Source organism: Tiliqua scincoides, chromosome 6, assembly GCF_035046505.1.
Source record: "Tiliqua scincoides isolate rTilSci1 chromosome 6, rTilSci1.hap2, whole genome shotgun sequence".
NCBI classification, from domain to species: domain Eukaryota; kingdom Metazoa; phylum Chordata; class Lepidosauria; order Squamata; family Scincidae; genus Tiliqua; species Tiliqua scincoides.
In genome coordinates this window covers 1,438,995-1,452,869 of record NC_089826.1, presented here as the reverse complement: position 1 = coordinate 1,452,869, position 13,875 = coordinate 1,438,995, and the positions used below count along the sequence as shown (strand labels likewise).

The 13,875-nt window shown below is 44.1% G+C and overlaps 1 protein-coding gene across 1 annotated transcript in view; it reads left to right on the top strand.

Moving 5' to 3' along the window:
* Positions 1–12,649, top strand: part of ZNF638 (zinc finger protein 638) — a 49,563-nt gene extending 36,914 nt beyond the window's left edge. Inside the window, exons 21-26 of the mRNA XM_066631780.1 lie at positions 1,054–2,221; positions 2,327–2,398; positions 4,881–5,147; positions 7,105–7,194; positions 9,165–9,277; positions 12,364–12,649. Of these exons, the coding sequence (XP_066487877.1) occupies positions 1,054–2,221; positions 2,327–2,398; positions 4,881–5,147; positions 7,105–7,194; positions 9,165–9,277; positions 12,364–12,441 (1,788 nt within the window). The 3' untranslated portion in view covers positions 12,442–12,649. The remainder of the gene's footprint in view (positions 1–1,053; positions 2,222–2,326; positions 2,399–4,880; positions 5,148–7,104; positions 7,195–9,164; positions 9,278–12,363) is intronic.
* The last annotated feature ends 1,226 nt before the right edge of the window (positions 12,650–13,875 follow it).

Below are 13,875 nucleotides of genomic sequence, written 5' to 3'. Positions count from 1 at the left end.
TTTTGGGGGGTTTTTTTGTATCAACTTTCTGTCAAGAGGAAGAAAGAGTAGTGTATCTGGGTGTAAAATACACCAACCAAAAAAGCCTGCCAAGGCTATTGCCTCTCACATATATGACTCTTTAGCCTTTCTTTGTTAAGTTGAAGGGCCTCTCACTGTCACTTCTATTTTGGTTTCCTGCTGAATAACTGAGTCAGTTGGAGGAGTTTTGTTTGTGTGTTTTCTATATCATTTTTCTAAAAACCCAAAGCAGTGTACACACAAACATAAATGCATAGAAATAAAACATCCGAATCAAATATTAAAGTAGCAACCATGAAAAAGAGCAGATTAAAATGTCAAATAGTGTACAGCAGCATAAAAGTTAAGGAGTCTCTAAGGAGTGCTTCCCTCCCCAAAGGCCAGGCAAAACAGATGGGTCTTCAAACCCTGCCTTCAAGGCTCAGCAGGAAAAGGTACATTTTAAACTGGAAACAAAAACAAGGAAGGGGCCAAACTAAGGCTGCAATCCTAACCACACTTTCCTGAGAGTAAGCCCCATTGAACAAAATAGGACTTACTTCTGAGTAGACCTCAGGATTGTGCCCTAAATCTCTCAAGGCAGGCAGTTCCATATAATGGGTGCCACTGCAGAAAAGGCCTTATCCCTGCCCTCCATGTTTTCATCTGTAGTGGGAAACCTAAGAAGGGCCTCAGCAACTGATCTCAGAGGGTGGACCATTTTATGTGGTGGGAGGCTGTTTTTTAGGTATTTCAGTGGGATTAGTAGAATTGTGTGTCTAGCTTGAGGTGGGAAGAGAAAGCCAGGCAGCTGCCTCTTAGAGGTAACAGGTACATTATTTGGTAAGAGAACTAAGAACCTTCTTTTTCTTGGGATGCTTGGAGCTTTAGGGAGGTGAAAGGTAGAGAGTGGCTGAATTTGAGCTTGCCTTCCAGGATACTTTCTCTTTGCAACTTTCTTAATTGCACATCACTTACCATTATGAATATTTTCCTGCTTCTGCTACCTTTTGTTTACTGAGAAGCCTGGGCTGGTGTGTTCTTGTTTTGTAGGAAGAAGAACTTTTTCCATTTAACTTGGATGAATTTGTTACTGTGGATGAAGTTACAGATGAAGTGGACTCTCCATCTCAGTCTAGGAAGACTCTTCCAAGGGCCAAAAGGAAGGAGCCTGCAAAGAAAAACCCTCCTTATGAACCCATAATGAAGAAGAAGAAAGGAAAGAACCCTTCTGTGTTTGCTGCTGAGGGTGAGCTTTCCTTTGTCACACTGGATGAGATTGGAGAAGAGGAGGCTCAGGCAGCAGAACTTCTGCACCTAGGAGCCATGCCAGATCCCAAAGTATTAGTCACTGTGGATGAAGTGAATGATGAAGACGAGCAGATTTCGGAAGTGGTCAGAGATCCACAGTTGCTTGTTACTTTGGACGAGATATCTGAGCAAGAAGAGTCTATTGTGAAGGATTCCTTCCCTTTAGGGGACAGCGAGCCTGATCTGAAGGCAGGACCCTTAGTCACAGTGGATGAAATTGGAGAAGTGGAAGAACTACCCCTAAGTGAACCTTTGCATTTCAAGGTCGATGAGACTTTAAAGCCTAGGGAAGAAGAAAAGCAAGCTGGTGAGGATCTTGGAGACTTCCTTTCTTCCCGAATGCCTGATGATCCCAGTGCTTTAGTCACAGTCGACGAGATTCATGAGGATGTTGAAGATCAGCTACTTGTGACTTTGGATGAAGTGGCAGAAGATGATGAAGACTTCCTGGCAGACTTTAATCGAATGAAAGAAGAGCTAAACTTTGTTACTGTGGATGAGGTTGGCAGCGAGGATGATGCTGAAGAACAAGATAACATGTTTACAGATACCAAAATGGAGGAGTTAGTTGCTGAAACAGTACCAGAAGGAGAGACTGGAATGCAAGTTTCTGAACCAGTAGAGGATGTGAAACCTGCCAAGCTGGATGAAGCTGTGGAATCTGCTGAACCAGAAGTAATGGGAATTCCTGATGATACTCCATTAGAAATGAGAGTGAGCGCTGGGGTTGAGCTTTCTGAAGGAAATAAAATGTCTGAAGTTGAGGCAAAGGCCACTGAAAAGCAGAGTTCTGTTGCAGAAATAAATTTGGTGGAAGCCACCCTAGTAAATGCAGGGAAGGATGAAAAAGAAGATGTGGAGAAAAATAAGATGACTGAAGCAGACATAGGGTGTGAGCAGCCATTAACAGGTAGGAATGGAATTAACCTTACAAGAACTGAGCTGCTTAAGGAAGTGGTGAAAACTACCTGAGCAAAACTGTCAAGATGATCATATGTACATCTTCTAATTGCAGAACCAGTGTTGAATCAGGCGGAATGGTCAGACAGCAAGGAACAGAATATGGACAAAGGTCAGCAGCCTTCTGGTAAGAGTTTGTGTGTATCCGAAAGAAAGAGAGAGTGGTTCCTGCATGTAGGAGCTTTTGGTGAAAAGCTTGTTCCTTTCTTTGTCAAGGGTGAGGAGAGTGGCTGGTGTAGGAAAATAACACTCTTTTGGTACCAGGAAGGTGGTCCTCATTTTAGCACGGTAATATTTTTCATATGGTACAAATTGAGCTGCTTTGGTTGGTGCTGGGTTTCTGTTGCATATTGATTTTTGTTTTGTTTTGTTAGATTATTTGTTTTTGTGATCCATCCTGAGTTCCCTGATCAGGGATAGAAATACTTTTAATAAATATCTGTTTATTTTTCCATCTCCCAGTTTCTTCAGTAACTCTTGGCATTCACTGCAGTTTGCCAAGCTTTAGCAGGCTCCAAGAGTTATTTTTTTTTTAACAAAAAAATTAAGTTAGTTAACAAACTCAGTTAACAAACTAAGACCAATAGTTTTACACGTGAGGGGGGAAAGCCAAAGCATTCCCCCCACGTTTCCAATCTCCCTGGAGTCCTCCTTGGACCTTTTCTGTGAGGATTCCCTCCCTCTTGGCCCATTCTTTTGCCATTTGGCTGCTGCTATAAAGGCAGAACAGTGATTCAACCTACCGCATCAACACTTCCTTGACACTTCTGAAGCAGAAAACTTCATTTCCATGCGGAGGCTTCAGGAGCTGTGTGTGCCACCACATTATAGACATTTCTCTGGCACATCTTTGGTTGATGCCCCAGCTCCACGTCTGTCAGCCTCTGCCAACACCTTCATCGGCACAGCAGTGTAAAGGCAACTGTAGAGGAAACATCGGCTTCTTCAGGAACAGTCTTCAGAATGAGGAACTTGGGGTGTCTCCCACTTCTTTCTGTGGTGGGAGGGAAAACAATTCATCCCTCTTCAGTTTGTTCGGTCAAAGCCTCATTTGATCACTTTCTTCACAAAAGCACTCCCTCCTGATCTAGTAGCCTGATTCTTCTCTGACTTTCACAGTCATTCTAAAGCTGCAAGCTCCAAACTACGGCCTACAGACCATATCCATTGTTAAGAAAAAGCTTTCCCTGTGCAGTGCTTACTGTTCAGTGCAGCAACTTCTTATATTTCCATCCAGTCTCCTTACAAACTTGTGCTGGGCAGCCGTGCCCACTCGGAAATCAGGGTGCAGAGCCTTCTGGGGCAGCAGAAGCAGCTACCTGGCGCGAGTTCGTGAGGTGATCAGATGGAAAGCTAAGAGGCAGCAGCGCAGAACAGTAAGCACCGCGCGCAGTGGGAAGGCATTTTCTTTACACATTAGTCCCACGGTTTGGACACCACTGTTTTAGAGAATATAACCATTGTAGATCTTACTCTCCCTTTCCTTATAGGGATAATATAGAGCAGTGTTTCTCAAACTGTGGTTTAGGACCCACTAGGTGGGTCGGGAGCCAATTTAAGCTGGGTCCCTGTTCATTTCAATATTTTATTTTTAATATATTAGACTTGCTACTACCATGGTATGTGACTGCATTTGGAGAAATGTTACAGATCTGTACTTTTAACAGGCTGCTATGTATATGCTTTTAACAATGATAGTAAATGGGACTTACTCCTGGGTAAGTGTGTGCAGGATTGCAGCCTATGATTGTTAAAAATGTTCCTGCTTGATGGTGTCACTTCCGGTCATGACATCACTTCCGGTGGGTCCTGACAGATTCTCATTCTAAAAAGTGGGTCCCGGTTCTAAAAGTTTGGGAACCACTGCTATAGAGGATGCTGTAGGTCATGGGCATGTTGCTGTCTGAACAGTCAGTCCAGATCGTGCTCCTGCCCCTCAAGCACAAATGGCTCTCTCGATCTCCCGGAGGACTCTAGTTAACCCACTGGGTATTTCCATGAAGGTTTAGGTGCTTCCTTGCATTAATCCACGTTTCCAGGGAGGGTGCAAAAGGCCATTCTTCAGTTCATTTGAAGCCTGTACTTCAGCTGTTCTTCACGTGGGCAAAAAAAATCTAAGTCAATACTGAATGTCAGAAATCCACATGTCCTCCCCCTCTTCTTCTGAGATGTCTAAATGGAAAAAGGGTGAATTATTGGAGTAGGAGAGTGTGATAGGCAAACCTGTTCAGGACAGTTTTTCCTCAGGATTGTTTTCCTGAGTGTCAAAAGTTATTGAGATCCTTCAGCTGGAACTTTCCGAGGTTCTCTGTACCTGCTCTACTTCTAAAGTATCTAAACCTGCCAGAACTTCCTCAGCTTGTCCTGTAGCTCCCCAGTCAGCACTTTCTGTTCCTTTTCCTGCCTGCTTTGATAATCTCCACAGAGAAATTTTTGAAACCTTTGAAAGCAAAGTTGCGTCATTGCTCTCTTAACAAACTTTGTTTTCTGCCAAAAGACATGATGCAGGATTGATGTGCCCTGAGGTGAGCATTGCAGTCATGGTTCTCCCCTCCAAAGTTCTGCTTCCTTCAAGCATAGATAAACAGAATCATCTTTCTTTTAAACAGAGCCAGCGAGCCATGAAGAGGACATGGCCGAAGCAACTGAAATTGAAGCTGAAGGAAGCTCTTTATCCACTTCCAATGAGAAGAAATCAGCAGATGAGATGCTGATGTTGGATGTGTCTGTTGCGGACACTCAGACTGCAGTAGCTGATGAATTGAACAGAGGATCTGAACTGAGCCCAGATCTTAATATATGTCCTGATGCAAGTTTGAAGGAGGACAGTTGCAGTGATGTGACAAAGTCACAGTCTTCTGAAAAGTCTGAGAAAGGTAGGAGTCAGAAACAGAGATCTGTAATTTGTAGCTCCTTTTTTGTGCAGTTCCCTTCCTTTCCTCCCTCCTCCCTCCCCCCCCCCCGGTCCTGTAGTTCTTGGGTGGTTTCATTTGGGGAATATGCTGTGATTCTCAGTGTTTGTTTGTTCTGATGGGTCTATTACCCTCTCCTGCTGTGGATCTTGGGGGGTGGGGTGGTTGTAGTCCCTATGGGAGGGGAGATATGCTTTTTATAGGATGGGGAAATGGTGCCACCATTTTCAGGGTGACAGTTCAAGGGACATATGGTGGGGGAAGATCAGGTAGGCAATTTCAGGAGAAAGAGGGGTTGTCAGAGACTTACTTTCTCTCTGTCTGGTAGCCCCAGTCTTTGGATCACTGGTGGCCCTTGCAGCAACCCCTCCAGCCTGAAGCTGTTGCTCCAGGTCAATAAATAAAACCACCCTCATCCAGGATTTGGTCCAGGAGGCATGCAACAAGAAAGAGACACCTGGCTGGATGAGGTGGGAGAATGGGATCTTACGTCCACCAGGTTTCTGGGTGATGTACCAGCCAGGAATCCAGGGATGGGGAGCCAGGGTTGTGATAATCTATCATACATACCCTTGTCTGCAGACTACAGATACAGTCTGTAGACTCTGCATCTACAAGTTACAGCAGCAAGCATTTCATGGGGTTTGAGTGATGCTTACAGTCTACCACTTGCCCTGGTGTCACCCATTCTCTCTGTCTGGCATGGCCTTGGCCTGATTATTGATTTTGGAGGACTTCAGTGTTCACACCAATGCTCTGGCGTGGGAACAGCTCAGGAATGTTTTCTGCCCCAATGCATGTAGCAAGATATATGTGGGACCTTGTATTTACTGCTGGGCAAGTGGGTGGTGATTTAGGTGTGAAGGAGATGGTTCACTCCTTTGCCATAGAAAGATCCTTACCTGGTGGGATTTAGGCAGGTCGCCTACCTCTTCAGGGTTGGATGCCAAATTGTATGATCCATTCTTGGAGGCTTATGGATCTGGATAGAATCCTGAAGACTCTGAGGGAATTTCCTGCCTGGAGGGACAAGTTGCTACTTTAACCCTCATCCAGCACCCATTACCAACCCCAGACAATGGTTTAGAACAGCAGTGGCCAGACTTGCTGAATGTAAGAGCCACATACAATAAGTGATCTTCAACCTTTGTCATGTCACAAACCTCAAAAAATAAAGACTGGGGACCCACCATTGATCCTGCTCCCCATTTCCTCCTATTTCTTGTGTCTTCACAACAACCCTGTGAGGTAGCAGCCTGAGCAGGTCCATCTTTAGGAGCTGCAGGGCAAGACAAGGTGAGGAGGCTGTACAGGACATCAAGAACTTGGTTTTGATAAGACAGTACCATGATTGGACTGGATCCCAAACCCTCCCTTGCACAGTCTTTAAAAGTTGCCACAACCCCCAAATGAGGCTTGGGGACCGCATTGGGATCGCAACCCACAGGTTGAAGAACTTCAGATGTGTGAGAGCTGCAAGAGAGATGTTTGCAATTAGCAATATTTAAGAAGCATTTAAATTCTTAAATATATGTATTTACTCACCATGAACATTTGACTTATATTTTAATCCAGCGGACTCTCAGTTTATGCCCTGTAAATAATTATAAAGCTCAAAAATTTTCTACATTTGTCTTTTATAGTAATTGTAATGCAAAAGGAACTCAATCAATACATTTCCAAGAGCCACACATTATGTGTCAAAGAGCTGTTCATAGTTTGTGAACCATGTTTGACCACCCCTGGTTTAGAATATCTATAGTAATATCACCCAGTGTTGGTGCTGTTATAAATGTCAGATAATGATAAAATCTTATCAGTGATACCACTTCAGAAATTCACATTGTGTGATATGATGGTTTATGGTTTACAGTATATCTAGGAATGAAACATGGACTAATTTAAAATGTTGCTTTTGTAGATGTGACTGACTTGGAATGCGAAGAACCAGAATCTAAAAGGAGAAAAGTAGAATCTGCAGAGAAATCCAGTGTTCCCAGCCAGCTGAAAGGTAAATCTGAGAGGTCTTTTTTTAGCATGTGACATTCTGGGAGAGCATTTCAGCATTCCCATCAGCTTGTTTCCAGTCCACATCCTGGATCAGTCAGTCAAAGAGGGTCCCTTGTGATGTGCATCCTACTTCTGTGTTTTGTCCATCTTCACCACTTTGAACCAGCTTTGGCAGCATGGGTGGAAGAAATACCATCAGAAGGTGGGACGGGATGGTGATGGAAGGCAGTAGACTTGTACTTGGGGAACCTGCAGCCATTTGACTTGGAGAGAGCCCCTCAGGTACCCTTGTTCCTCAAACAGCACAAGATAAGATCACTGCTGTGCTTCAATAAACCTGCTAATTTCCTAGCCAGTGGTAAGATCCTTGCCCCACTAATTGGTGCTCCTGCACATCTGGCACAAGCCTTGCTAATGGGAAGAGGCAACTTCTTTGTGGTGCATGCACGTTCTCATTACTATGATCTGTGCCTATGCAGAGCAGTTCCTAGAACCTTCTGGAGCACTAGACTTGTTTAGATGCCTGTCAAGAGGTTTCTTGCCACATTCAGTTTCTTTCAGTCACTACCAGGTAAGATGGAGGACAGTAACAGAGAGAAAGGGTAGGTTGTGTGAATGCACAGCTAACTACTCAAGCTTCTGTTCAGACTAAATGTTGCATCAGTTCTATACATCAAGCAAGCCATCAAATATGGACAGAATTCTCCAAGTGGATGTCCTACAGAGGTTTTTGTGTAGGCTAAGCAGTGATAGATCACCTTAGTGGGGACCATACAAGTTACCACGTGAACTTCAGATATGGGTAAGCAGTCTGTTCTCCTGTCCTTCCCAGTTCTGTATGGCAGAAGAGAGATGCTGCTTTTCTCCTCAATTTATGCAACAGCCATGCCTCACTGCTGCCTCATGAAAACCTCAGCCCATAGAGAGAAGAGCCCTCCCTCCTTTCCTCCCTACAGACAAAGGAGTGGGTAGTCATCTTCTCTCTCTCCTGGATTTCTGCAGAAGGTAGCAGAGAGGCATACAAAAGTACAGATCTCAAGAAAAGATGTTATCTTCCTCCTTCTCTATGGAGGAAAAGATAAGGTTGTTTCTTTCTGGAAAATTAGGTGTTTGCGGAAAACATCAGCTATGCTTCATTGCAGTCTTCTGCAAAAGGGCCTGCCTTTCTTCCCTCCTTCCCCTGATTCCTTTGCAGGAGATGACAGTGAAAAAGTGCTGCATGTGTAAAATACACATTTCTAGGGTTTCTGCAAACTACCATTCCCTTTAAGCTGCACTGCTGTGCATCAGCACAGACCCTTGGAGGGCACATGGCCGCTGACTGCATCACTCTCAGCTGCAGACTCAGGAGCAGACTCTCCTGAGAGTCTGTGAAGTTCCTCCCTGCTCCAGAACCATTTTAAAGCATATCAAGGAAGGGGGTGGGCAGTTCATGTCAGATTCCTGCAAATAAAGCTGCAGAAAAACAGAATGAAAATAGAACAGAAGGAAAAGAGGGAAGGGAAGCAGGTAAAAGTAGAGGCAGCAGTTAATGGCAGTGATTCCAAGAGACTGAAGGGGAGAAGGCGGAAGTCAAGAGGAAGTTGCACAAAAGTAGCTTGGAAGGAAAGTGGTTTATTTGCACACCTTTGTCCAGTTCAGCTTCATGACCACTTTTCCATAAATATTCCCTCGTTTAGTAGGCGTTTTGAAGGCTTTCAGGTGGGGCTCTGCAATTAAGGGCTAGCTACAGGCTTCACTAGATACACAGCATGGAAATGTGCCCAAACTTAGTTACAGGGAATCAGCTCTTGTTCCGAGCCTTTCTGCTTTCAGATCATTGTAAGGAAAAGTAGCAGAGAACTTCATTAGATCCTGCAGTTGTAGGGGGCTCCCTGGTTTTTGTGTGTTTTGCCTATTGTCCTGCCTAAGAAAAATAAAAAAAGAGAATGAGCTGAATGTTAATTTTGTGTATGTTTGTTTACTTCTAAGATTTCCTTGTTCCAAAGGCTGGCTTTTTCTGTCAGATCTGTTCGTGTTTCTGTGTGGATGAAGCATCTATGAAAACTCATTGTCAGTCTCAGCTTCACGAGCAAAATGCACAGGTAGAGCTGCTTTGTTTTTCTTTGGGACAGCAAATAGCAAACTCACCATTCTTAAAATAGCATTAGGCTTTAAAGACCAACTTGATGGAGTTGCTGTGTTTTTGTTTCACTGGCTTGGTGCTGGTGGATTAGCCTAAAGATGTTTTTGCCAGCGGGAATTTATGGTAACAGTGTCACTGAACTTTAATTCTTCTGGAGCACTATGTGACTGACACCGAGGGCACATGGGGAGCCCATTTTTCTGGCATCATCAGGCTGTTTCTCTCACTACTTTAGAGGTTGGTGGCAGTTATCCTGCTGCATTGTTGCTCAGCTCAGGAGTAAGCTTGCTTCTATCCTATTTTGCCTTTGACTTCCAGAGCCCTGCCTTACATTGTGGTTGCCAAAGGGCGCAATCCTAACCCACTTTCCAGCACTGACATATGGGCAATGCAGCTCCGAGGTAAGGGAACAAACATTGCCTTATCTTGAGGAGACCTCCGTGACTGCCCCCAAAGCAGGGTGCAGCATATGCAGTGGTGTCACTGGGATTCGTGTCACCTGGTGCGAGAGGCCTGCGCATCACCCCATGCAGTGGGTGGGGCAACACCCCAGGTGGTGGGCGTGGTGATGTACCATTGCCCCCACCCATAAATTCTGACATTTATGTCAGAATGCCAGATGCAAGGGAGGGCACCAGGATGAGGTCTCTTGTTATTTGGTGTGCTCCCTGGGGCATTTGGTGGGCTGCTGTGAGATACAGGAAGCTGGACTAGATGGGCCTATGGCCTGATCCAGTGGGGCTGTTCTTATGTTCACCCCCACTGGTTTTTTGGCTGTACCTTTTGTTAGAACACAGATAGTTCAATGTGGTTTGTTTCATTGCGTTCTGCATGAAATTACGCATTGATTGATATAAAACATGATGGTCTTATTCCTCCAAATTCCAATTATAGTGATTTTGAAAACTTGTAGAGTCTCACATGCACACACCCTGTGTCAACTTGCTAACACCTTATTGCAGCAGTTCTCAAACTTTTAGCACTGGGACCCACTTTTTAGAATAACAATCTGTCCACGACCCATTGGAAGTGATGTCATGGCCAGAAGTGACATCATCAAGCAAATTAAAATAAATAATTATAAATAATTAAAATGAAATAAAAGAAATAATTAAATAAGGGGGAGCCAGTCCTGTTCCACCAAATGAATCTAATCTGAAGGAAGTCCTATTGTGGTCAATGGGGCTTACTCTTAGGAAAGTGTGGGTAGGATTGCAGCCTGTGAGCCCAAACCTATGCATATCTACCCTGAAGCTCCCATAGTGGTCAATGGGGCTTACTCTCAGGAAAGTGTGGGTAGGATTGCAATCTGTGAGCCCAAGCCTATGCATGTCTACTCTGAAGTAAGTCCCATAGTGGTCAGTGGAGCTTACTCTGTAGTCTGCCTGCAATAACAACCCCCCCCCCCCAAAAAAAAAAAAAAGAATCAGTGAGATTTCCAGCCCTCCCAGTGCCCAGTTTAAAGTTCTTCTATTTAAGGCATATCAATACAAAGTCCCACCTGGCTTTTCAAGTGCAAAACAGAAAACTTTCCCTTACCAGTTAAATCCTCTTTTTGGTCCTTTTCAGGAGGCTGGGGGGGCGGGGAGGCTGCCTTCTGGAGCTGCCTTCTGGAGCAGCTCCATCAGAGGGGGACCATTGTGGTGTCCTCACATTCCCCTTTGGCTGGCCTGACCACCAGCCAAGGCTGGTCTGCCTACTCATGAGTAAACACGACCATGAGGCTGCTCTGCTTTCCATAGAGCTCAGTAGGGCAGCTGGGAGGCAGGGACCTCCTTCTCTGGTATTTTTGGCATCTGCATTCATTGGATCAGGACCATTCTGACGTTGTTGGAGTCCTCTCAGCCTGCCCTTTCTGATAGACTAAGGCAAGTTCACCTACTTGGGAGTAAACACAGCCATGTGGCTTCGTTTCCAGCTCAATAGACTCGCAGCTAGGAGGGAGGCAGGGATCTCCTTCTCTTTGGGGGGGGGGCTGCATTCATTGAATTGGGACCATTCAGGTGTCATTGGATTCCTCTCAACCTGCCCTTTCCGAAGGACTACAGCAAGTGCGTTACGCGTTACGACTCACTTTCACTTTCCATAGGGATCCATTAATTTTTTCCTTCCGGTTTTTTTGGCCATAACTTTTGAAGGAAAGGAGCTATTTCAATTCTGTTTTTTGCATTGCGTTCCGCTAGACATTCCATATCCAACAGTGTATGGCATGACGCAGCAGCTCATAAAGCTGCAATGTTAGCGCATCACGCCCCGGCGCGTCACCCAGTGCGGCCCGCACCCCCCTAGCGACACCACTGAGCATATGCCCCACTGGCACAGCTATGCCAATGCTGGAAAGCTGGTTAGGATTGCGCTCAAATGCATTCAGATGAGAAAGAGTCTGGCTGCCTGCTTGAGTAAATTTTTGGCTGTACCTTTGATAGTGCAAAAAGACACACCCTGTGTCTGCCCAAAGATGAAGACGAGCTGCCTTACACTGTGTCAGACTTATGGGTTAACTAAACCCACTATTGTTTGTTCTGGCTAGTAGCAGATCTCAAGTTCTTGGGCAGAAAAGGGTCTTTCCCATTGTTGCTGCCTGATCCTTTTAATAGGAGATTGCAGCGCTTGAAGTTGGAAGATAAAAGCTTTACCTTTTGCATGTAAAGCAGTTTCGCCATCATAGAACCATTATTTATATGATAGAGAAAACAGAAGCATGAAGGTGGTAGAAATTGTTGGGAGGGGGGAGGCAGAGGAAAGCATGTTCAGACATTTATCTCATGTCCAGTTGCACATGTATGTCAATTTTAACTTATCCCAGCAAATTATTAGCTAAGTGCAGTAGTTAGCTGTTTAAGCTCTGGGTGTCCTGACTGCTCTGCCATTTGACTACCTTTTGACAATACCAGCTGCTTAAGCTGGTATTCTTGGGTACTGATTTGTTTACTAGATCAAAACACTTAACCATGGAACGGTACAGTAACTGCAGTGATAAAGGTGCCAAAAATGCATCTTAGTTTGTCATAGGTACCTTAAAGTTATAAGTGTGTCTTTCTCCAGAAATTCATGGTCAAGAACGCTCAGGAGGAAGAGAAAAAGGAAGGGGAAGAGAATGCTGGAGAACCGAGTTCAAGGTGATATGAAGATGGAAGTGGCTTCCACAAATTTTCTTTAGGGTCCATTTGGTTTTATGTACTGTGTTCATTTAAATTTCCTCCTTTGCAGACTTTTGTGTTGTGTATATACTTCTGCTTAGTATGGACAAAGACTGATAATTGTGTGATGGTTTTGATTGCTGTTTGCAGTAATGATAGAAGTGTCAAATAAATTCTTACTGTGTAGTCCATCCAGCTGTGTCTGTTGTTCCTTGATCAACTCAGTGCTGGTGGTTCTGGTTTGTGAAAAAACAATACTTAGTACTAGACTTCAGTTGAATCCAGAAAGTTTGGGGAGTTGCTATTGTCCAGGAAGGTGGTTAATGTTCATTGTTAATAATGCTGGTGTTTTTATTCCATATTCAGCTTTGTATCTGGGGGTCATTGTTGACCATAAAACCTGATAGCCCAATTAAGGACCATACATATCACACTGAGTATGTGCAGCTCCTGGTGGGGGGAGGGGGGCGTGTATACTAGCAGTGAATCATCATGGCGTGGCATGAACAGGTTGAGAAAAAGGACTAGATTGTTGCCAAATATCAGTTCAAGCTTTCTTTCTCGCATTTAGAACTGAAAAACCTGCAGACAGAGCATAACTGAATAAACGCTGAGACTGCGCAAAAAACCCTCCCCTGATCAAATATTCAGTTCTTTCTCCCTTTTTGCGCCTTATGTCTGGAACTCAACACCCAGGCAACTATGTGGTGCTGCTTCTTTTTCTCTAAATCTTTCCTTGAACTCCAGCTTTTCTGGGAAGGCTTCAGCATGATTCCCTAGTTCCTTTTCCCTACTTTTCCAAAAATGGGGAAAAACAGCTGTGTGTTTCGTTTGTATCAATTTTTTACAAAATTAAAGCGATCAATCTGTAAAAGTGCACAGAGAAATAATATACATTGAGTTTAAACCAAGACTGCATATCTCCTGGTACAAGTAAAAATAATAATATTTTCTTCTGGGGGAGGGGGATTTTTTCTTGCTCAAACCATGGCCCTATTGCCCCAAATTCTCATTAGCTATTCCTCAACATCAGGAATTATTTTTGATTTATAGTGGTAGGCAACTGTAATGTATGTTAAACCATTACATTACATTACATGAGCATAACTTTAATAAACATAGTGTTTTCAATTATTGTCAGGGAAAAGGACCCAGAATAAGGCAGGCTGTAACATTTCCCCAAATGCAGTCACATACCATTGTAGCATCAAGTCTAATATATTAAAAATAAAATATTGAAATGTATGGGGACCCACCTGAAAATGGCTTGCGACCCACCTGGTGGGTCCCAACCCACAGTTTAAGAAACACTCTCTTGTCTCCACCAATAATATGACAGTAGCATTCTGGACCAATTGAAGCATTCAGATGTACCAAACCAAGCCCATGTCCTGTGCATTACAGTTGACATACCAGT